General features: G+C 45.6%; 3 protein-coding genes across 9 annotated transcripts in view; 2 read left to right on the top strand and 1 right to left on the bottom strand.

The window, feature by feature from the left end:
- Positions 1 to 506, top strand: part of LOC149364445 (leucine-rich repeat and WD repeat-containing protein 1-like) — a 13,921-nt gene extending 13,415 nt beyond the window's left edge. Inside the window, exons 14-15 of the mRNA XM_089574373.1 lie at positions 182 to 286; positions 350 to 506. Of these exons, the coding sequence (XP_089430499.1) occupies positions 182 to 277 (96 nt within the window). The 3' untranslated portion in view covers positions 278 to 286; positions 350 to 506. The remainder of the gene's footprint in view (positions 1 to 181; positions 287 to 349) is intronic.
- LOC149364443 (inositol polyphosphate 5-phosphatase K-like) lies at positions 501 to 21,022 on the bottom strand. 7 transcript variants are annotated; one of them, XM_089574377.1, is made up of 13 exons: positions 20,484 to 21,021; positions 14,968 to 15,062; positions 13,934 to 14,050; positions 13,090 to 13,198; positions 9,690 to 9,806; positions 9,380 to 9,487; positions 9,196 to 9,263; positions 9,001 to 9,112; positions 8,729 to 8,838; positions 8,428 to 8,584; positions 8,186 to 8,323; positions 3,259 to 4,179; positions 501 to 1,482 (listed from the first exon to the last, which is right to left on the bottom strand). In XM_089574377.1, exons 2-13 carry the CDS (start codon positions 15,012 to 15,014, stop codon positions 1,462 to 1,464), a joined length of 2,025 nt encoding a protein of 674 aa, XP_089430503.1. In that variant the 5' UTR covers positions 15,015 to 15,062; positions 20,484 to 21,021; the 3' UTR covers positions 501 to 1,461. The 7 variants fall into 7 exon arrangements, with proteins under 7 accessions (XP_089430503.1, XP_089430502.1, XP_089430500.1 ...); XM_089574376.1 differs by having other exon boundaries at positions 20,488 to 21,021; XM_089574374.1 differs by lacking the exon at positions 20,484 to 21,021 and adding an exon at positions 15,570 to 15,959.
- Vps29 (vacuolar protein sorting 29) lies at positions 16,352 to 17,666 on the top strand. Its single transcript, XM_089574371.1, has one exon. The coding sequence runs from the start codon at positions 16,533 to 16,535 to the stop codon at positions 17,079 to 17,081; it is 549 nt and encodes a 182-aa protein (XP_089430497.1). The 5' UTR covers positions 16,352 to 16,532; the 3' UTR covers positions 17,082 to 17,666.

Here is a 21,022-nt window from a genome sequence, read left to right as displayed (position 1 = left end):
CAGTAAAATGCTATGCATAGCTACCTTTCAACGCTTTTCTTTTATTTAAGCAACTTCACGTTCTCACACCAGTGGCAAGTCTTCTGTTCTCTTTGTTTTTGCTCTGTGGTTTTAGTAATGAGAGGGAGGCTCCTACTCACGCACTTAAAAGCAATGCAACTGCATTTGGAAACACTTTCAGGTTAATGCCAATGCTGTGGCATTGAGTCCCGATGGAAACTACATGGTGGTGTGCACGGACATCAACATTGTGTGCATTTGGCGGATTACACGATAGGCTGTCACGGTAAAGTCAAGTTTTATGGCTGAATGAAATGGGAGCATATCTTACACTGTGCTTTCATTTCAGATTTTAACAAGAGACAGAGTGGCACCATCATGTCATGCATCAGCTACTGAAGTTCATTGTCACAAGATTTTAGCCAGCAACAAGTCCATCATAAGTGTGTCATTGTGGATATTTCTATCACAGCCATTTTCATAAAATTAGGCAACTGAAAAACGTGTTTGCTTTGCTTTATTTTGTGAACAGGAAAAAACAGCATTTCGTAAAAGAGGTATATTGCACGTGCGTTGCACAAAGTATAATAGCCATTTGTACCGTAGTAATACATACATTTGCTCCAAAACACCACCTTGGAATGGATAAATGCGGAAAGAGATCAACGCAGTAATTAACAGGTTTCAAACAGGTGTAAATGCTACACATGTTCAGTACTTCTGGCCGCAAAAACCTGATAATAACGTGGCTCACAAGCCCATAATGTGTGCACAGTAAATCGCACTCAAGACACAGCAAGGCAAGTAGGGAAAGCTTTACCATTATCACAAAAATTGTCAAGTCGGGACAAAGTACTGCACTGCCCACCATACTACGAAACGAAAGAATAAAAATTCGCTTTAGTACGACAATGGTATCATACTTTGTTGCTTGAATCTAGCACTCATGGGAGGGATAGGCCAACACAAATACCACTCCACACAAGGCCTCCAATCTAACGCCACGTCTCATGTCATAAACTTGTACTAGCTTTTAGAGCAGTAGACAGTTGTAGCGTAAAAAAATATAAGCTCTCTTTCTGAAGCTGCGTGGTTCATGTAAAATAAAGAAACATTAAAATAAGTGGGGATGGGGAGGGAGTGATACATCTCTACATCACACTGATGAGCAGTTTTATAAACACAGTGTTGCATATGTGACACACCTGTGCACTGCATATAATGATACGCTACAGTTTGATCGAAAAGCATGTGGCTAGTACACACAGTCCCATTGCGCGTGCACAGGTCGCCATGAGATGCACAGGTTGGAGCATTCCATGAATGGGTCCCCCCGTAATGATAATATTTTCCCCACATTATATTTGACAATTATCAACATTAACATACACGAATCCTACCGCAATCAATCCTATTGCTAATGCTATTTACATAACAGCAGCCGAGCCATGTGCCAAGTCTTCAGCTGACAGCTGCCTTAATCTGTGGGGAAAAAAAAAAAGGCAAAGGCAGCAAATCAGAATTGACTCAAAAACTTGGAGAAAGCATTCAGATACTGTTCACCCATACCATACGGATATGCATTTTTCTCTGCAAAAGCTGCTGAATTTTCAAGAGTTTTAACTGTTTGAAGCAATGGCTTTGCACTGCTACATAAAACGCATTCAAATTTTCACATGCACTAACTTTGTTTGATTTTTCATTCGTATGTTCTATGGAGGAACTGCTGCACAACGAAAGCTCTACGAACAATTTTACTGATGAGTAGTGTTTTAGCACAGCCGGTACTACAGTAGTAGCAGGAAAGTATTACACAAGCAGGTGGTCTATGATTGTGACACCATGCTAGGACAAGTAACCACTGTACTCACGCCTTTGCACATTGTCGACTTCAACATTATTAATGAACTGTGCAGCCAATGCAGCATAAAATGAAAGGAGAAAAAAATCGCAAGCGTGAGCATCTGACAGGAGCTGTCAAACTGCTGGTTTGGTCATTCTGACAAAAGGTGCAGGGTAAGGACATGTCACATTCAAACAATTGACAGCATGCACGTGTGGGAATATGAGGTAGTGATGCAAAACTATTGATAGTTGAGTCACTATCGATGGTAAAAAAGACTCGATTGTACTATCGATAGTAGTATCGAAAGTACTATCAGCAGAAGTATCGATAGCTATATCTGGTACCATCGACTCTATAAAATCAACCACGCGTACCCACTGCATCCTAAACTTGGTTTCCCGAGCATGTGGTGTGGAGGTGATGGTATGAGTGACTAACACGACTCGCCCGTTTACGCGGCCTATGCGTCAACGAGCTCTGCAGATGTTCCCTACGTAAAGTTGCTGGATAAAATGTTAGCGTGCGAATGTCCTAGTTGAGCAAGACGACGTCTACAGTGCACGTGCAGTGCAGTGCATGCGTAAGCCAGCACAACTTGTGCTATTTGTTCTTTCATCGGATGCAACTACAGCTATTCTTCCGAACTGTCCCAGTGCACGTTAAAGAACCACAGCTGGTCGAAATTTACCCAGAGACCTCCACTACGGCATCCCTCATAGCTTGAGTCTTTTTGGGACTTTAAGCCTCATGAGACCGTGAAACCAATCAGGTATCGCAAATGTTTTGGTTATATCGCTGGCCAGCAAATGCATAATATCAATATTGCTACTATCCATAGTCTTACCATCAACAGTTTCATTATCAATAGTCTTGCTATCTTGCTATCGATAGCAGTACTATCGCTAGTAGTACCACCGATAGTTTTTTTTACACTATCGATAGTTTTAAATAAACTATCGATACTATCGGTAGTCAATTTTCTGATAGTTTTGCATCACTAATATGAGGACCCTGAATGGTTTACAACCATGCTGCCAGGTGCTCTTTAGTCGCCAGTAATAGCTGCTACGCTGCAGGCAGAAACGGAGTGGAGAGACTCGTTATACAAGCAGCAGCAGTCAAACCGCTCACATTGTCTTCCAGCTTACTGCTGAGCACTGCTAATGCGACTAAATATACAGCTGTGCTTTGAACAGAATAGTGGCACACAAGTGTTGCACGCAATGGCATAATCATCTTTGACTGGCTGCCCTCTTCTGTATCGTATGTTGAGAGTAATATTCTTACTCCTCCTTTATTTTTGGCTTCTGATAAATGAGAATTTTCACAACTGTTAATCGTGTGCCGGAATAGTCCACATTAATGGCACTACAAACTCTGCAGCAAACAAACTCCCAAATATACTCACTCACCTTAAAGGGCTCACTCATGCCGAGCACATCAGACTGGCCGCGCAGGTAGACCAGTCGGTACCTGCCAGACACCAGTAGTGTCTGGTCACCGAAAAGCACCCGGTAGAAGACGCGATCAGACGACGGCACCCTAGGCTGGTGCGTGGTGGCCTCCTGCTGAGAGGTGCCTTCCTGCTGAGCGGCGCCTTCTGGCTGAGTGGCGCCTTCTTGCTGAGTGGCGCCTTCCTGCTGAGCAGTGCCCTCCTGTTGAGGGGCAGCCTCCGGTTCCGCGGGGCCATCCATGCGGCCAGCTAGGTTTGGTGCTTGCGCTGATGAACGCCGTCCAGTGTTCTCCGCGTTATCGTCACCCAGCTCCGAGCAGCTCTTCCCTTCCAACGGCGACGCGTTGCCTGTGTCTGGAGGCGTTTCCGCGCGCGCCATGGCACCTTCCTCGAGGCTGTCGTTTGGTGTGCCATGCTGTGGAGACTGCTGCCGGCTCGACGCAGGCTTCCAACTGACCGAGGCATCCCCGCGCTTCTTGGTGCTACCAGAGGCAGCATTTGCTTGCCTCGCTTGTTCCATGACACTGCTGTCGCTGGGTGGGGTCGCGGAGGGCGCAACGGAGGCAGACTGCTGCGGTCGGTTCTGCTCGTCGTCCAGGCCAGCTTCGGGATCGCTCGGTTCATCTGTTGGCTTGCGTGGCCGCGAGACGGAGCGTGCGGCATTTTCCAATTCGGGTGGCGGTGACCTGGTCGCTCGGCGCGAGGGCGCACCCGAAGTGCCACTGGCCGTGGCACCACCAGCAGAATTGGCTCGCGACTGGCTGCCCCGGGAAGAGCGCGATCGGCTGCGCCGGATTCGCAGGTGAGGGGGGTAGACATCCGTGGGGCGTGTTGAGGCCCACACATAGCCCAGGTGATCCTCCAGGCTGCTGAAGTTTTCCTGCAATGGTGAGCATTACTGCTAAAACCGTCTCCCCAGAGTACCCACTGCGGTAGCTCAGCTGGCTTTGGCATTTGGCTGCTGAGCCAAGTTTGCGGGATCAAATCATGGTCATGTAGGGTAGATTTCAGTGGAGGTGAAATGCAAGAACACCCGGATGCTTTGTGATGTCACTGCACATTCGAGAACCTCAAGAGGAAAATATTAATCCGGAGCCCTCCACTAAGGCATCCCCATAGTCCACTTGCAGCTTCAGGACGTCAAAACCCCACATCTTGCCACCACATCGAAGAATGTAGTCATTTCTTACAATGGTTAATAAATCAAAGCCATAGGTGCAGCATATAAGCTACAAGCAGCTACAAGCAGTACAAGCAGTTGCAAGCTGCTGACTTGGGTAGCGCAGCATTTTTAAGTTCTTGTGTTACGTATATGAAACAACGAGCATAATAAACGTCTTCACTAACTATTTAGTACTGCAGCATAACATGGCTGTGGTACAACACTACAACCTGTACCTGAGTATCTAGCACTTTTGGACCTACAAATGTCACTCTTATACCCGTGTTACATGGGCAGGGTAATGTGCTTATGCCTGACCACGGTTTGCCCGTGTAAGAAAAATTGCCATGGTTTTAACTTGGTTAAACCCATTATAGCGTGAAAGCATTCCCAAGTCGCCAAGGTCAAATTACGGGGGTGGCCCGGGCCAAATTTGGAGGTCGCCATCGTGTTGGGTGTGCTCAATTATAGTTGGAAATTGGTTTTGGTCCAATTGACAAGGCCCTATTTGGAGGCCACCATCATGTTGGGCGTGGACAGTTATGACTAGACATTGATTTTGGTGCAAATCTGCCAAGGTCAAATTTTGGGATTGGGTGGGCTAAATTTTTTAGCGTGGCCTGGGCCAAATTTGTTGGTTACCATCATGTTGGGTGCAATAAATTATGGTTAGACATCGATTTGTCTTGCGCAAGCAGGCCTCTGTTTCTATGCACTGCCATCATACGATGGCAAAGGTCGAATTTTTGGGGTGGCTTGGGCCGAATTTGGAGGTCACCCATGTTGGGTAAGGTCATTTATGGCTAGACATCGAATTCGGTCCAAATCTGGGGTTGGTGGACTAAAGTTTTGGGGTAGCCCGACGTCAAGGTCAAGGACCATACCACCATGATGGACTAGGGTAGTCATGGTGAACTTTGTAGACATGGTACACCTTATGTAGCTTGCCATAACGCTGCTACTATGGTAGGCATCAGAAGGTTATTTCAAGGTCATCTGGGGACACGGAATCGGAGATCAAGTTTTGCATCGAGTAGAGCTTTCACTCTAAAAGACATTAAAGGTACCGACAACCGACCAAAACATGCCACAAGATTGTGGTGGGGTGATATGAAAAATCATGCCTCAAATTGTAAGAATTGAGAACTGCAATATTGAACAAACGAGGATTTGTCAATTTACTTTGGCATTAAAAATCACATAAAACAAACAAGTGCCATCTTGTGGTGAAACCCTGCTATTATTGGTGTATCCCATCACGTGACCGCATCTCAGTAAAATATCACTGTTTTTTAGCGCGGTTTTTTTCTTTCAGGAGTGTTCCCCATGTTATGTTGTACTTTACATTCTCTCCAATGCGCCCTTTGATGAAAAGCAACGTTTCCTTCACAATGCAGACAATGTGCTTTTAGCTTTTGGCACTAGAGGGCACCACAGTATTTTGCATTTCTTGAACAAGGCAGCAATCACAGTCCACTAAAGCTTTTGTCGACAAGGCGTATGTCACTATGCTGTAACAGCTTTGGGTGTATAAACTAAAATGGACGCTACTCCACACTAAAAATGTCTAAATATCGCCTGGCAAGTGAGATTTATATTTGTTTTTGGCACATCATTTTTGCAGACGTGCTATCGCCACCGCACTTGCTGGTCATGGTTTCCAGCATTGGGATACATATAAATGGGTGCATGACCTAATCGAAAAATTCTCTGAAAATCCTCTGCAGCGTTTCTAACAAAAAAAAAACAGCGGAGTTGAGTACTGTAAACAGCAAACATTCTGTTGCACTGAAAAAAATTGGGTACTTAAAATTCAGTGGCTGGTCCTTTTAACTGAATTAGTTATACGATTATCATTGCACATAAGCAACTAAGTCTATCATGTGCCAAACACAGGGTTAAAATGTCTGTTTATTGTGTTATATGGACAGGTTGCATTACTATGGTTAGCATGTTAACTACTGTTCAGTCTGCCAAGCAACTATGGACAACCACGATTAGCAATAGCCACAGTTGCCTTAACTGTTTCCATGTAACAAGGTTTGGTTTGGTTTGGTTTTGTCCCAAAGCGACTCAGGCTATGAGACGCCGTAGTGAAGGGCTCTGGAAATTTCGACCACCTGGGGTTCTTTAAAGGGATACTGAAGCAAAATCTGAAAATTGAACAAAAAGGCTGAATAAAGATTCTCGGAATGTGATTACACCGAAATCTAGTCGTCACTGCGCATATTTTTCAGCGGATGGTTTTATTTTCGATGTTTCATGAGCGCGCGCCAAGCCCTCCCGGTCGGCGCGAGGTGGAAAGCGTGACGTCATGGCACCCTCCCGCGGCGACAAATATGGCGGCGCCCTTCGATACATGAAACCTCGCTTCGGACTGGTTGCGTCGTTGTTACTGGCTTCTTCAGCGCGTTCACTGGCCATAAATCGGCCACCAGTCTTTCGCTTCATCTCCTGTTGCACATAAGAGAACTTACGAGTAATAAATTTGCTTTATTTTTTATTTAGAGTAACGATTCTGCCCCCTTTAGGCTAAGAGGGGTGTCGGTTTGTTGACAACAATGCTTCCCCTCCTAACCACCAGATGGCGCCACTAGTCTGAACATCGTCGCGCTTCTGTTTTAAAAGCGAGAATGCTAGAAATGGCACAAGGTCCGGAAAAAGTAGCTGCATTTAGCGGACGTAACGTGCATACAGTTATGGTATGTAGACAGCATCGATTAACGTCTTGACATATCTGTGTACGCCGTGAGCAGACGACAGACATGGAAAAGCCGCAAGTAACGATGGCAATCGTGCTTCTGCGGGAACGGTGGGCGCGCGGGTGTTATGACGTCTAGCCGCAGCTTCCACAGGCGGCCACCAGGCGCAACGATACGGCAATAAATCGCGAAAAAAAGCGTCTTATCCGCCTTTTTCGCTAAAGTGCTTGTCATATTTATCAATTTTAGCAGTCAAGCTCTTGTTTACATGCAAAAGAGCAGCTCCAAAAGTTTGGTTCAGTATCCCTTTAATGTGCACTGACATCGCACAGTACACAGGCCTCTAGAATTTCTCCTCCAAAGAAATTTAACTGCCGCGGCCGGGATTGAACCCGTGGTACTGAAGACCAAGACTGAAGACACACCATGAGCACATATTACCAACTGCTCTTTTTACTGACATTCAGGTATATTACATATTCCTTCCTTCATGTCTTCAACTGAAATGCTGACAAATGGTGGCCTCGCATAGAAGTATGGCTTTTTTACAAGTCAGTGCAGCAGGCAACAGCACAGAAGTGTGAATGAGTAAAAGGACAAACGTGAATGTTGTATGGCAAATGGAGTTCTTAGCATTCGTGCTTTTTTTTCACTCAAGGCACAGCTGAAGGGTCCATCGACAAAGTGAGCCAGTCACTGCACCTTTCCTTTCCTTTTCTTATAACAGATGGAGAGTTTAGAGTGTGAATTAGACTAGACTGGGAGCTAGACTAAGTCTAATTTTAGACTAGACTGGGAACTAGACTAAGTCTAATTTGCTTTGCGCAAGCAGGCCTGTGTTTCCATGCGCAGCCATCATATGATGGTCTTTCAGTCGACAGAGTTTAATGTAAGGGGCATACATATGCATGTGTTCGCTACTACATTTTCAAGAGGGCGACAACAATTAGACCAGGGGTGAGGGCTCAACGCAGCCACTGAAAGAAACGAATAAAGGGCAGAAGTGGCTCGGCTATTCTCACCCTGTAAAGGCCAATCCAATCCCACGACTTGAGTTCAGTATCCGCAGTTGTGTAGTACCAGGCAAAACTGTCCTGATTGATGATCCAGGTGCCCACAGGAAGGAAGTAGATGATCGGCTGCTCAGGCTTGGCAAACACCTTGCGCACACAGAGGGAACATCTAGTGTTTACAGGGTGTGCCTGACCTAAGCATAACTAATGCTGGCTACCAACAGCCGGTCAAGCTCAAGAGTGCAACATACCTTCAGAGTGAAGAAAGCAGACACGGGCTTGTGGTCACTCTGAATGTACAGGTCATGACTGACATACTGGTGCTGCTTTAGATCGAGGGTCACATTCTCGTAGGCATTCTTGGTGAAGCGGTAAAGAATCCTGTCAGTCCACGCTGGCTTGCGCTGGCTGCATGTGAGGGAACGACAGTGAAAAAACTCACCACATGCAGCACATGAGAACACTGCAATACATGGAGGATAATTGACACCCTGTACTAGACTTTTAATGACGGCTCCCCACCACTATGTTCTCAGAATTTCTTCAGCATACCTGAAATTGTAGCCCATGCGGTCAATCTGGAACTTGTAGGTTGGTGCGAACGTGATATCCTGTTCGCAGAACTCGTGGAAGGCTTCACCTTTGCTCCGCACACGATTCAGCTGCGAATTTACGCAGCAAGGCAGAATCATTTATTGGTTCTCAAGGGCAGAAATCTCGGCCTGTTACCCAGCAATGATAAGCAATACGGCAATGCATCAAGTATGCGTAAATTAGGGAAAAAAGTTTGCACCTGGTACTTGCACAGACACTGCCTGCCTCACCTGGTCTTTCTGCAGCATCTGGTCGTAGGTGTTGTTCTCAATGGAAGCCTTCATGTCATCCATGGTGCAGTCATCCACACGGAAGTTCAGGTCCCCAAACCAGAATGAGTAGCTGTTTGCAGAAAGCACAGGCAAGGTGTCATAAGATGGAGGCCAAATCTCGCCACTGAACAGACTAGGGAGGCGAGGACTTACTCATGTGTCAAAATGTTTGTAGCCTGAGTGTCGAAAAACCTTTGCTTCTCAATTATTGTGTTATACTCCTGCAAAATGAACAAGTTCGGCTTAAAGCTCGTGGATAAGCATCGCATTTTCGTGAGCCAATTTTCACAATTTACTCTCAATGCCTTGAACGAACCGTGATTGAAACAACACTCACGCTTATCCGTTGGAATGTTTCACTCTCGTGAGCGGCCAGGTGGCTGTTGACAAAACAGATGGAGCAACCGTAGACGCACAACCGTATGGTCACACCACCTTTGTTGCCCTTGAAAGAAGAGAGAGGATACATTGCCTAGCTACTCGCCATGCTGCCATCCCACCCATAATGTAATACATGTGAACACTGCCACAGTCTCCGAATGCTGACAGCTCATTTAAATCGGCATAAGGCGCGCCACATTGTTTCTGTCCTGGCGAAGGACAGCTGTTTGATGAGGAGTGAGAAAGGAAAGCGTCCTCCTCCTCACCCAGACACCGCCAAGGCCAGTCCTGGTGTAGGTGGACTGGATGCCCCGCAGCTGGATCAGGTGTTCACGTTTGGTAAAGATGGTCAAGATGAGGCCCTGTAGACGCACATGCTTCACCTGCCAACCAGAGAAGGCCAGTGGGGAGGGGGGGTCTATTTTAAGGCACAAAACAGCTGGCAACACTGATCGAGCTGTGTGTGAACAATAACAATTCTTTTAATGGGCACCACAGGAAGACTAGGCACTATGATGGTACATTGCAGTTTTCCATATTTCATGGAAGAAAAATCTACAGTACAGTAGACGAATATTGATATAACAACAGACACAGATATTACGAATTATTGGCTATATCGAACTGTTCTTAAATATTTTTAGCAAACATATGCAATTTGTAGTTCATGCATCGAATGCGGATGGCTACAAAACAAATATATCGAACTCTGCAATGCTAAGCATTGTCTGATCGGACGGCAGACAGTCAGCTTCCCCTCACTGCATAAGTTACTGGTGGCAGTGCAGAAAGCATTCATGCAACAGCGCCACTAAAGATGCAGCGGAGTGGAGGGCTGGTAGCCAGACTGTAAACACAAGCTCATGCCTCTTGTACCCATCGACAGCACCCCAAAAGCAGCACTGTGGATGGCTGTAACCTTGCAGTAACCGTGCATCCTGCGCTGGCTGTGCATGCTGGCTGTCACGAAGGTGGTGAAGATGGCAATGGATTTTGGTCTGAGGTACCTTTTTTTTTCATGCGACATGGCTGTAATCTGGGGAAGCCAGACTGGCTGGCTCTTAATCTGCCGCTGTGGCGTGCTGGCAGTGCTATGTGAGGAAATCAACCTAACTGGGTTAGGTTTCTTGCGGCCATCGCCGCAAGCGCCTTCGAAACCGCACTAAAACTTCTGAAGGGTCTTCCCGTTTCTTTGGTAAAGATAGCTTGAGTTGCCATTGCTTCACTGACTAAATCACACTGCTCATGCGTGCATTTCTGGTGAGTCACCGCGGTGGCTCAGTGATTAGGGTGCTTGGCTGCTGACCCGAAAGACACGGGTTCGATCCCGGCCACGGCGGTTACATTTCGATAGAGGCGAAATGCTAGAGGCCCATGTACTCAAGAACCCCAAGTGGTCGAAATTATCCGGAGCCCTCCACTACAGTGTCCCTCATAGCCTGAGTCTCTTTGGCAAGTTAAACCCCCATAAAACAAAGTGATTTCTGATGAAATTTTATACTACGAATTTTGGCTATATCCAATTATTTTAAGATTTTTTACCTGTTCGCTATAGTAAGGTTCAACTGCATAACTCAACGTTTCTTTGAACTGCAATGCCTTTGTTAAGGCACACTGCACATAAGTAAAGTCACAACTGACTACAGTACCCTACAATCCCAGGAACATACCCAAGAGAGGCTCCAAAGCCGCTCCCTGCCTCTGGCTTGATGCAAGACATTACCTCAGGCCCCTTCCATCAAAAAAATCCTGGCTGTGTGCCTGCTACATATTATTAGCTCGTCTCATTAACCGTGTAACGCCCAGGCATTGAATACACCAGATAAAAGTTATGAATTTCCAATATAAGGTCCCTTCATTGCAGTAAAGAACTGGGAGATTTATCGGGGAAGGGTGGTCACAGCACATAATTAATTTTAGGTAATCTTAATCATTTCCAAATGCTGAAGGTTGATAAAACTGCGTGCAAATACCTAGGTGCACACAGTAAATCGGGAGCAAAATTAAAAACTTCTCCATCCCCTGCCAAAGCAGCATTATGACCATAAATTAGGTGCTGCTCTGCCAATAATGGTTAGCTTTTGCACGAATTTAGCCTCCTGTATATCTGGCAGCTCACACATTAGCCTTGCGTTGATAAATATGTTGGAGAAGACTGTTACTTCAAATATGCTAGCAATTTACATACTGATGTGTGCAGAAATGTAAAATTATTTGCATTTCTTTAATGCTGTGCGTTTCGGGTAAAAGAATTCTTGTTTTGACTGCCCTCTGTAGTATTTGCATATCTCATTGCTGACACTTCTACTGATACCCATGATTCTCACTGCACACCAGAGCATGTCAGGAGTCTACACTTCTTACATATTTCTTCTGTCATATTTATAACGAGCCCCTCATTCCCCTTCCCTTGTTTGCTTAATTGCTTAGCGAGGGCCTCGGTTCTGGCAGCCTTGATGCCATAGGAAGCATAAGAGGGTTCTCACGCAGCTTCCACCCTCTCCGTTCGATGATGTTCTACGTCACACCTGCGGTTACTCAGGACGTCCTACGTCCGCCGCTTATGAACGTGGGTGGCGCTGATGAACACTCTCAAGGTTAGGTTACTTGTAAACATAAATACCCCCGAAAGCAGAAGGTTTGACAGCCGTCGCCGTAGCTCAGAGGTAGAGCACCGGACGCGTAATGCGGAGGTCGTGGGTTCGGATCCCACCGGCGGCATGTGGTTGTTTTTTCTTCTGCTTTTCTAATCAATTAGCTTTAAGCGATAACATATTCAGTAATATTCTAAATTGATCAACACCACAAAATAAATAAATTAGTTAAAAAAAAAATCCCCTGTGCCCCTTGGTTTCTGTGGTTGTTGGCTTCTGTCATGCTATATAGAAGTTTGTTGTAAGTACACACAAAGTTTTACACAAAATAGATGTGTTGTCAGTTGTGTGGAGCCACAGCACTGGAAACAAAATTTAGCACATTCACTTAATCATCCGAAACCCTCTGCGTTCAATTTCTAGCTCAGAAAAAGACTTTAGTTGCTATTTTGGCACGCATGATCAGGATCCAACCTTCCCAATTAAATCTGCCCGCATTGCATTTTTAATGCAATAGATCTTGCGTAATGAAATGCGAAAATTGAAGGGAAACTCCGGAGGCATTCTGATCATGCAGTTTACCGAAAGTTACATTACAGATTTTACTACCATTCATGCCACATTTGGCAGCCGTATGGTGTTTCATATTAGCATTTATAGATTTTAAAATTTCCCAATTCTCGGCCTTAATTGTAGTCATTTCTACAGGCGCTCTTGTATTTGTGACGACAAAACACTACCTGCCTGTTCATATTCTCTCAGTGCTGGCTGAACAAGAAAATGTCAAACCTAGTGATTTCAGACACATCATGAGAGTTGGTCATCGTTCACAATCGGCAGTTCTGGCATTTAATTAATACTGTTTGTGACATCATGTGTTGGTGAAAACCCAGTTCTGGTTTCAGTTTTTCATTTTAAAATTGTTTTTCCCATTACACTGAAGACTGATTTACTGCACCTAGCAAAGGGCAGTCCAAGAAATATAATACACTTGTAAACTCACAGTATCCACAAATCCTCAGAAGTTGCCTTTTAAAGAAAAAAAAAAACGTAAAGCCGCACAAGAACGCACCTTGACATAACTGTACTTGTGTAGGGCATTCCTGATGGCTTGAATCCAGGGCTCTTCAAAAAAGGCTTGGGACAGGAGGTGCTGGGGTCTTGCGCTCACCTCCTGGAACCTGGAAAACAGTTCCAACCAATTGTACTTCTTTCTCTTCCAAAGGAGCCGGTCCATTGCACAAGCAAAAGTAAAATTTTACAGCTGAAAGTGACAAACATAATAAAGCTATGCTCTTAGTACGATGCTGTCATTCATGTAAGTGCATGTGTGCTTACGCACACGCGAAATAAAGCACACATGGAACAATAACTACATTGGCTGCACATCCGAAAACAGAAGGCATGCCTAGAGGATCCACATTCCAGCACCAATACTCTACATGGTGGAGATAAAATAGAGGTGCCAGAGAAACTTTTTTTTTACTTTTTTCCTGGCTGAGCAGAAATGACTAGCCTACTTTCAATGATGTTTTTCTCTTTCTCTTGTTTGACATCCTTTGACCTTTGCAGCACTTTGTATTGCACATATTATGTTTTTTTTTTAAATAGTACAGTCCCTGATGTTGTTAACCTTTCCCAAGTGCTTGCCTAGTGTGCTGACTACTTGTTTGTGTCTTGTCTTGTACCATGGTAAAACATATTATGTGTAGTTATTAGTACATCTCACACTAATGTTTCAAACATAGCCTCACCACTGGTACTGTCCAGAATGTGCCTTTCATGAATTAAGATGGGTTGATTAGGTTGCAAAGGTGGACACTGTTCTAGTTCACAGTAATTCTGTGCTGCTTACATGATCGAAATAAAAAGCCTGGACCTCCGAGAAGTACCAGTAATGTTTCTCATGCACCTACCCAATGGCGTACATGTCTGGCAGCGCCTCTGGTATGATGGGGGGCTCTAGGCCCAAGGCACAGCGGAGGTCTTCAATCGGTGCTCGGCACACCACATTCCACGTCAGGATATACACCCTGTAGACAGCATAGATGGCAGCTAAGGTGTTTTTGCATTTCTGATTTTCACCTAATGTTATTCAAGCTTTCTGGAATGAATTTTTTTTTTTCAGTTTTTGGGCTCGAGAAGTTTCTTGCAAACTTGCAACCAAATATATCACAGGAGTTATCTATCCATGCTGCATGTATATCTTGCCTCGTTGTGTCCGGTATTGTACTTCACTATTCGCAAGAAGCCACTTCGGTTTCATAAAACTTGACAGATGCCAATTCTCACTGGGCCAGTGAGTGTTCTAAGGAGCTCCCTTGCAAAGGCCAGATTTGTCTGCTGAGCAGAAAACTGCCAATAAAGAGTGACAGCGTTGTGACTGTTTGTTTCAGTCAAATTTTTGCACAGGTCACAGACACTGAAAGTTCCATCCACCATTTTTCTTTCATTCAATATTTCTGGAAATCTCGTTAAAAGTAGCAGTATGGGGCAAAGCAAGTCAAAAATGTGTTAAAGGTCCTAAATCAATTTTATCACGCGAGTATGATAGAAGAACTTTCACAGATGAAGTGCTGTCTTTTTTTTTCTTGTTTTGCAAGGATACATGATGAACAACTTGAACAGTCCAAGGATGACTGATATATGTCTACAACTACTATTTTGTTCAATGTCAATGTTGGTAACAGTTATATTAGGGATGTAGTCCTTAATTTTTACTCGCTGGCTAATGTTAATGTTCAGGAGTTAAGACATCTACACATTTAAAGTTATGCAAGAAACCTTGTGCTGTTTTTTCTACACATATAGTTTAGCAATGGTACAATATTATATATATTTACACCTAGTACATTACGATCAGTATACATACTGCTTACATACAAAAATCCCTTCGGCAACATACTTGTTGGACTATGCAGGGCAATGTAAATAATGCAAGCTCACTTACTGAAAATCTCTGAGCATTTTGTTGGCTGGGGTGCTTTCTGGAGGCATGGCTGGCGTTGAATCCGAGTATTAATCGCTCTTGATATGCAAGGGGCACTGAAGGCAAGAAAAACAAATAAACACTCTTCAGCATGCTTTTCTTTTGACATATCCATTCCACACCATGCAGGAAATTGTGGCATAAGCCATATGGTATGAAGGGCTCAAGTTACAGGTCAGAAAACAATTGTTTAGTGCAATAATATATGCAAGTGCTAATTGAACCATACATCATGCATAAAGTGCACTACAGCAACAGGAAATCGGGAGCGGGTTTGTCGTCTTAATTGTCTCGTAAGTTCCGTGGCGCGTCTGATCAGTGGATGCTCTACCCTGCGTGTCGCTTGAAATGACCGCTTTGGCCAGTATATAAGCGTGCACTCTAGTTTCTTCGCTCAAAGCTAGTATGGACCAAATATAGACCTTTCAACCGTCCGGCGAAACTGGTCGCATCACGACGGTCGCATCACGTCCGATTCTGTTTTTCCTCGTCCTATCACCCGGCCGTCTCGTTCTTCCCCCACCACACCGAAGACGGCACCGGAGCATACGACCCTCACTCACCCAATTCCGCAATCTTCGTCCAACCACTAGAGAGGATTAGCGTCCCGCCAGTAGACTATACAGTTTCGATTGGTGCGGGCTACGGGACGGTCGCCAGAAAGGTCCCTCCGTCACGTCCGGGAAAGTTCCTCATGTTCTACAGCCCGTCCGAAACCTGCTGTCTGCCAACGGCAACACAGCGCGCACTGCGCAGCCTGACCGAAGGCAGAGGCGACTGCTGCGACCGCGTACAATGCAGTTGTCCAGCATGACACACGCGCAATAATTTGAACGGTAGGGCAGCAGCTGTGCACTAAGCGGCAGCCTTTGGCAGCCGCGATCACGGGTGCTTTTTTTCCTACTTTTGCTGCATCCACCGATAACGAAAGCAAAATCAAAACAACCCATTTGTGACGTCACGAGGGTCACGAGATCGATTTTGTACTGGAGGCACGAGACCACCTAGTCTCAGAAGCAAAGTGGCGGCGATTCTGACGGAGCAAAGAATGTGCCAAAATGTGCCGTCATCATTAAAGCTCATCGTTTACTGCACACCAATATCAGTCATCCTGTCAGTTTTTCCAAGATTTGCGCTGTCAATAAATGTTACTGTCAAGAACACCCGTTCATGCTTAGGCACATAGCACACAATGGCGCTGCGAGCGCTACGTATGCTATTTGGTGCGCTTATGACGTAGCTTTCAACTTCGGTAGACCCCGCTTTGTACTTTTAGCGACTGAAGCGCCCTTAATTTCGCTGAAAGCCGTAGGTAAAGCGCATCTAACAACGTGTTCACTTTTGTATGACTATCGTCGCACCAACTACTCAATTTAAGATTCCGAGCGCTCCGTCATCGCAAGCGTGTAGCCGATAGGGAGGCGGTGTTCGGCGTTCGCTGGCCACCCGTGATTTCTCCGAGGGGAAAAAAACGCCCTGAACGTGAGCTCGTCGATCGCTCCCGTGTCCCGACGGACTCAGAAATCATGCTAGTCCTCGTGCTGGGTGATCTGCACGTCCCACACCGCTGCCACAGCTTGCCGGGCAAGTTCAAGAAGCTGCTGGTGCCCGGTCGCATCCAACACATTCTGTGCACGGGCAACCTATGCACCAAGGAGTCGTACGACTACCTCAAGACGCTGGCCAGCGACGTGCACGTCGTGCGCGGAGACTTCGATGAGAACCTGAACTACCCGGAGCAAAAGGTGGTCACAGTGGGCCAGTTCCGCATCGGCCTGTGCCACGGCCACCAAGTGGTGCCGTGGGGCAACCCTGACAGCCTGGCGCTGCTTCAGCGACAGCTGGACGTGGACGTGCTCATCTCGGGCCACACGCACCGCTTCGAGGCGTACGAGCACGAGAACAAGTTCTACATCAACCCCGGATCGGCTACGGGCGCGTACAACGCGCTCGAGAGCAACGTCATTCCGTCGTTCGTACTCATGGACATTCAGTCGTCCACGGTGGTCACCTACGTCTATCAGCTGATCGGCGACGAAGTCAAAGTGGAGCGGATTGAGTACAAGAAGTCCTAAGAACCACCCTCGTTTATCGCTGGCCGATCGAACGTCGCGCTGTTACGTTCGACATTCCTATGGACCAGAGGGGCTTGTTTCTGGAACGGGCGCGTTCGTGTTGGTTCCCCATAGCGTCACTGTACCAAATCGCGAAGTGGGAAATGAGTGCGCGAGTGCGTCCTTTTAGAGTGGCCTCAAAATAGCGCTTTTGAAGCATCTGGCTGCCTTGTTTCTTGCTGGTTCTGAACCAGCAAAGCTATGGCCAGAATTAGTGATGGCAGCATTACTGTGTGTTCTGTCCGACAATTCGCATTGTAATTTTCGTAATAGTTCGCGCATTGAAGCACTATGTTATGCCACATCTTTGTGAATATGCATTGTTGTGCTTGGTAAAATGCTGGCGTGAAGGATTATTCTTTAACGTGATATAAGTTGCCACAAAAGGCTGCAGTTCTGAATTTCTGGCTTTGTCATGTTTATGTGTGTATATATGTGTGTGTTTCCGAATTTCTTACCCATACTTTCTGTACAATCACCACGACTTAGTTGTATGTGTACACCAAAAATTTCTCTGAATAAAATAAAATGCTGGTTTATTAGCTACTCAATTGTACTCACCCAAGCTGTACTAAACAGTCTTGTTAAGGATCAGGACATAGGTGGCAGCAAAAAGCAGGTCCCTGAAGCGCAGTTTGCTGCTGGAAACGTGACATTTTGAAAGTGATTTTGACAGCTTCAGGGTGGTCTTTCAGAATGTTCACAGTGTGGTTAATGCCCATAGCGGCCTTTCAAAATTTGGTGTTATGGCCTCAGTTTTCAAGAGAGCAGGTGTGCCCACTGGTACGGTATGAAGTTACTGTAGTTACAGTAGTTTGCTTCTAGTGTCTGGATGCAGTTTGCGGCACAGGGCGAAATGAACTGGCTTCATCGATGCAAGCAGACCTCTGAATGCTACCAGATGTTAATGAGCAGAATTGCACAGCATCCGTCATAGCCTGAGTCACTTTGGGACGCTACATTTTCATGCTGGAGGAAACCAACGACACTCCCAGAGATAGGAACCATAAATGGATAATTAATAACCAATGATGCCAGATGCTTCTGTAAATACCCAGAAACTTCATATTGCCAGGTACTTCGCTCAATCTTCAGCGTGCATAATTTTTAAACACCCATAAACCAAACCACACATTATTGGCTTTTTCAAGTGAAGAAATGCTCATGCTTCTTCAAATTTTATTTTACACAACCTCTATGTACATCACAGTCAAGCTCCACATGTTTGAGTGATCAGGGGTGGTATTCTGTGGGTGTCGCCTTTTCAGAGAGATCTACTTAGGTACGTACCAATGCGTTTGGGCCCGCGGCTTCTGGGGCTTAAGACAATCGGTGTGGACTGAAGAAAACGTCTATAATGGCGACACCTGCAGAATACCACCTCCAGTATAACCATAACACACTAACCACTGGGAAGATTCATATAGTCAAACAAATTTACTTTGGTTTGGGCTACTTGATTGGTTTATTTATTCGAAAGTATCAAAGTGAATGAATGAACTTTGGTTTTGCCCTCATGCAATTCAAGGGACCCTGAAATGATTTTGATGGTCGCGTTCCAATGCAACAAATTTGTACAGGTTCTCTTTGTGAGTATCTGAGTCAAATTTAGAATTCTGTGCAGACTGTAATTCGCTACTCCCAACCAATCGGGGCGACATCTCATTGCATGTTCTTGGCTGCCCTTACCCCAATAATGTGAATGGGCAATGTGGGTGAGCCTTCTCATTAGGTGTGCTCAATTGACGTGGGTGGGATAGGGTGCGGTGAGGTGCAGCCGCAACGTTTTCTTTTTTCCTTCTGGTGAGTCGGTGTGTATGAGTTGAGGGGAGAGAGGAGGCGCATCATTTTAAAAGCCAATATCTTTGGTGTTAATGAAGCTATAGTCAGACGCAACTCAAGAACAAAGTGGCAAATGCCCTTCAAAGAAGCCCTCTGCCAGCGTCATCGGCAGATTCTCCCCCTTGACCAATCCCCTTGGACCTGCTAGCATGAAATCGCTGCGGGTGGCAGGTGAATGGGGAACAACCACGGCTTAATCAGATTAACCTCGGCGTCGTGAAAATCGGTCGACACCATTAGTTGGAGGGCCTCCTTTGAGGGGCATCTGCCACTTCGTTCTTGAGGTGTATCTGACTATAGCTTAAAACTTTTTGCAGTGCAGTGATGAGTGATGGAATACTGATCACTCGTGTACTTTTCATAACCAGTAAACACCATTTCATGCTCCCTTTAACATGTTTACTGCAGCAGCAATTTTTGGAGCCCTTATCTCTGTGCTTTGTTGGCCATCGATAGGCCCTTAGATTTTCTTGGGTGCGGCATGACCTCCCAGTGAACCTGTGGCAAAGTGAACTTATTGGGACCAACAATAGATTGCAATAGCAACCTGGCCTGTGTATCTTTCGCAACCTGATCTGTTCCATGGCTTTATCGTGCCACTCAGTATTTGTGCGCACGGCATGAATACACAGCGTGACCCACTGGTGACCCATGACGAAATTAGAAGGCGCCGACCAAAAGAAAGGATGAGGTGACCCATGACGCAATGTTGCCTTGAATGCATCTTGACTCTAGCATAAAATTGATAATTTAGTCGCAGCAGTTATTTAGCATTCATTTCACAGCTTGCGCATTTCCTCTTCTGTTGGGCATACTGTAAACATGTAGAGTACTGTCCTTAATGCAAAATTGCTAGCTCATCATCAATTTTCACCTAATCATTGGATTCCACAGATCAAAAATTTCAGCAGTGCTCCAGAACTATATTCAAAGTACAAAGCTGGCCATCTCGGGGGCATATGGCCACTCTATATTCTGGACTAAGCTGACCAGCTCAGGGGCATGACGACTCTCTATTGTGGACTCCACGTAATAGAGAAGGCAAACTTGGCCAACAGTATTCAAACTAGAGGTCCTAACGCAGACTGTAGTGCAGCATTCACTTCGCCTCAGCCACAAATTCTCTTAGTCGTTTATAGGCTACTGCAGCTATTTGTTCAGTGCCAGCTCAGTTGCAGTGGCAGTCATTGTGCAAGTTTTTATGTTGTGCCAATGCAGGGATCATCCAGAGGAAATGCTTGAGGACAAGCGTGAAGACTACTGATGAGAATAGTTAACTTCATTAGAAAAAAAAAAAAGGGCGGAAGGCGACGTTTTAAACAATTTCTTTTTGGCCTGTTTAATATAACGAACTTTCGCTACAGCGAACAGCGTCGCACCTTCCTCGTGTATCTGACTCATGCGCACTGTCGAGTCGGAACGGGATTCTGAATAACCGATGTTACGATAGTAAAATATACGGCCGAGCTAACGCACGACAAACACATTTTCGGTAAACGACAAGGCGCGCTGCGTGCTCACTTGCCAGAAGACGTGCTCAATCCTGACGTCGGGACCGCGTAGCGCCGAGGGCTCGATGAATGAGGCGCATTCCAGCGAATTGCTTCGTCTCAGCTGGGCCTGCGCGCTCATGCGAGAACGTGCACGGATTGAACGTGCCGGCTGTCGCTATCTTCGTCTTTCTGTGGTGTAAACTTGCTATCACATGGCTGAACATCAAATTTTTTTCTGGCGTGAGGGTCACACCCATGACGGTGCATGCAGAAGAGGAATCCTTCGGCTAGCTAAGCTCATGTGTTCTTTGTAGCCCCTTATTGCGAAGTTTAATAGGAGTATGTTAAGCCTAAAATGATCGCCGCCAAATCGCGTGAGATATACACCACTTCGCTGAACGTTAAATTACTGTTGATTTCATCATCCATTACACTCGATCGTGAAGCTGTCGCTCTATTGTCCACCGGCTGTTCCAGCCACATACGTTACATGTGTTTATGAGGATATCTTTAAATATGGGACCATCCCAGCTCGCGACTCGACCAATTAACGCGCCAACAAAGGTC

This window comes from Amblyomma mixtum, chromosome 2, assembly GCF_055824585.1.
Source record: "Amblyomma mixtum isolate Tamu chromosome 2, ASM5582458v1, whole genome shotgun sequence".
NCBI lineage: Eukaryota > Metazoa > Arthropoda > Arachnida > Ixodida > Ixodidae > Amblyomma > Amblyomma mixtum.
Note: the sequence above shows the minus strand (reverse complement) of the source record. Positions and strands in the feature narration are given on the sequence as shown.

What these genes read in the sequence shown, in the direction of transcription:
- LOC149364443 (XM_089574377.1), bottom strand. Translation starts at nt 15,014, where the DNA reads ATGCCTCCAGAAAGCACCCCAGCCAACAAAATGCTCAGAGATTTTCA. An exon ending in ACAAGTACAGTTATGTCAAG is followed by an intron (nt 9,807 to 13,089) that starts GTGCGTTCTTGT and finishes TCTGGTTGGCAG; the next exon opens with GTGAAGCATGTGCGTCTACA. An exon ending in CTGGCCTTGGCGGTGTCTGG is followed by an intron (nt 9,488 to 9,689) that starts GTGAGGAGGAGG and finishes TCTTCTTTCAAG; the next exon opens with GGCAACAAAGGTGGTGTGAC.
- Vps29 (XM_089574371.1), top strand. Translation starts at nt 16,533, where the DNA reads ATGCTAGTCCTCGTGCTGGGTGATCTGCACGTCCCACACCGCTGCCAC.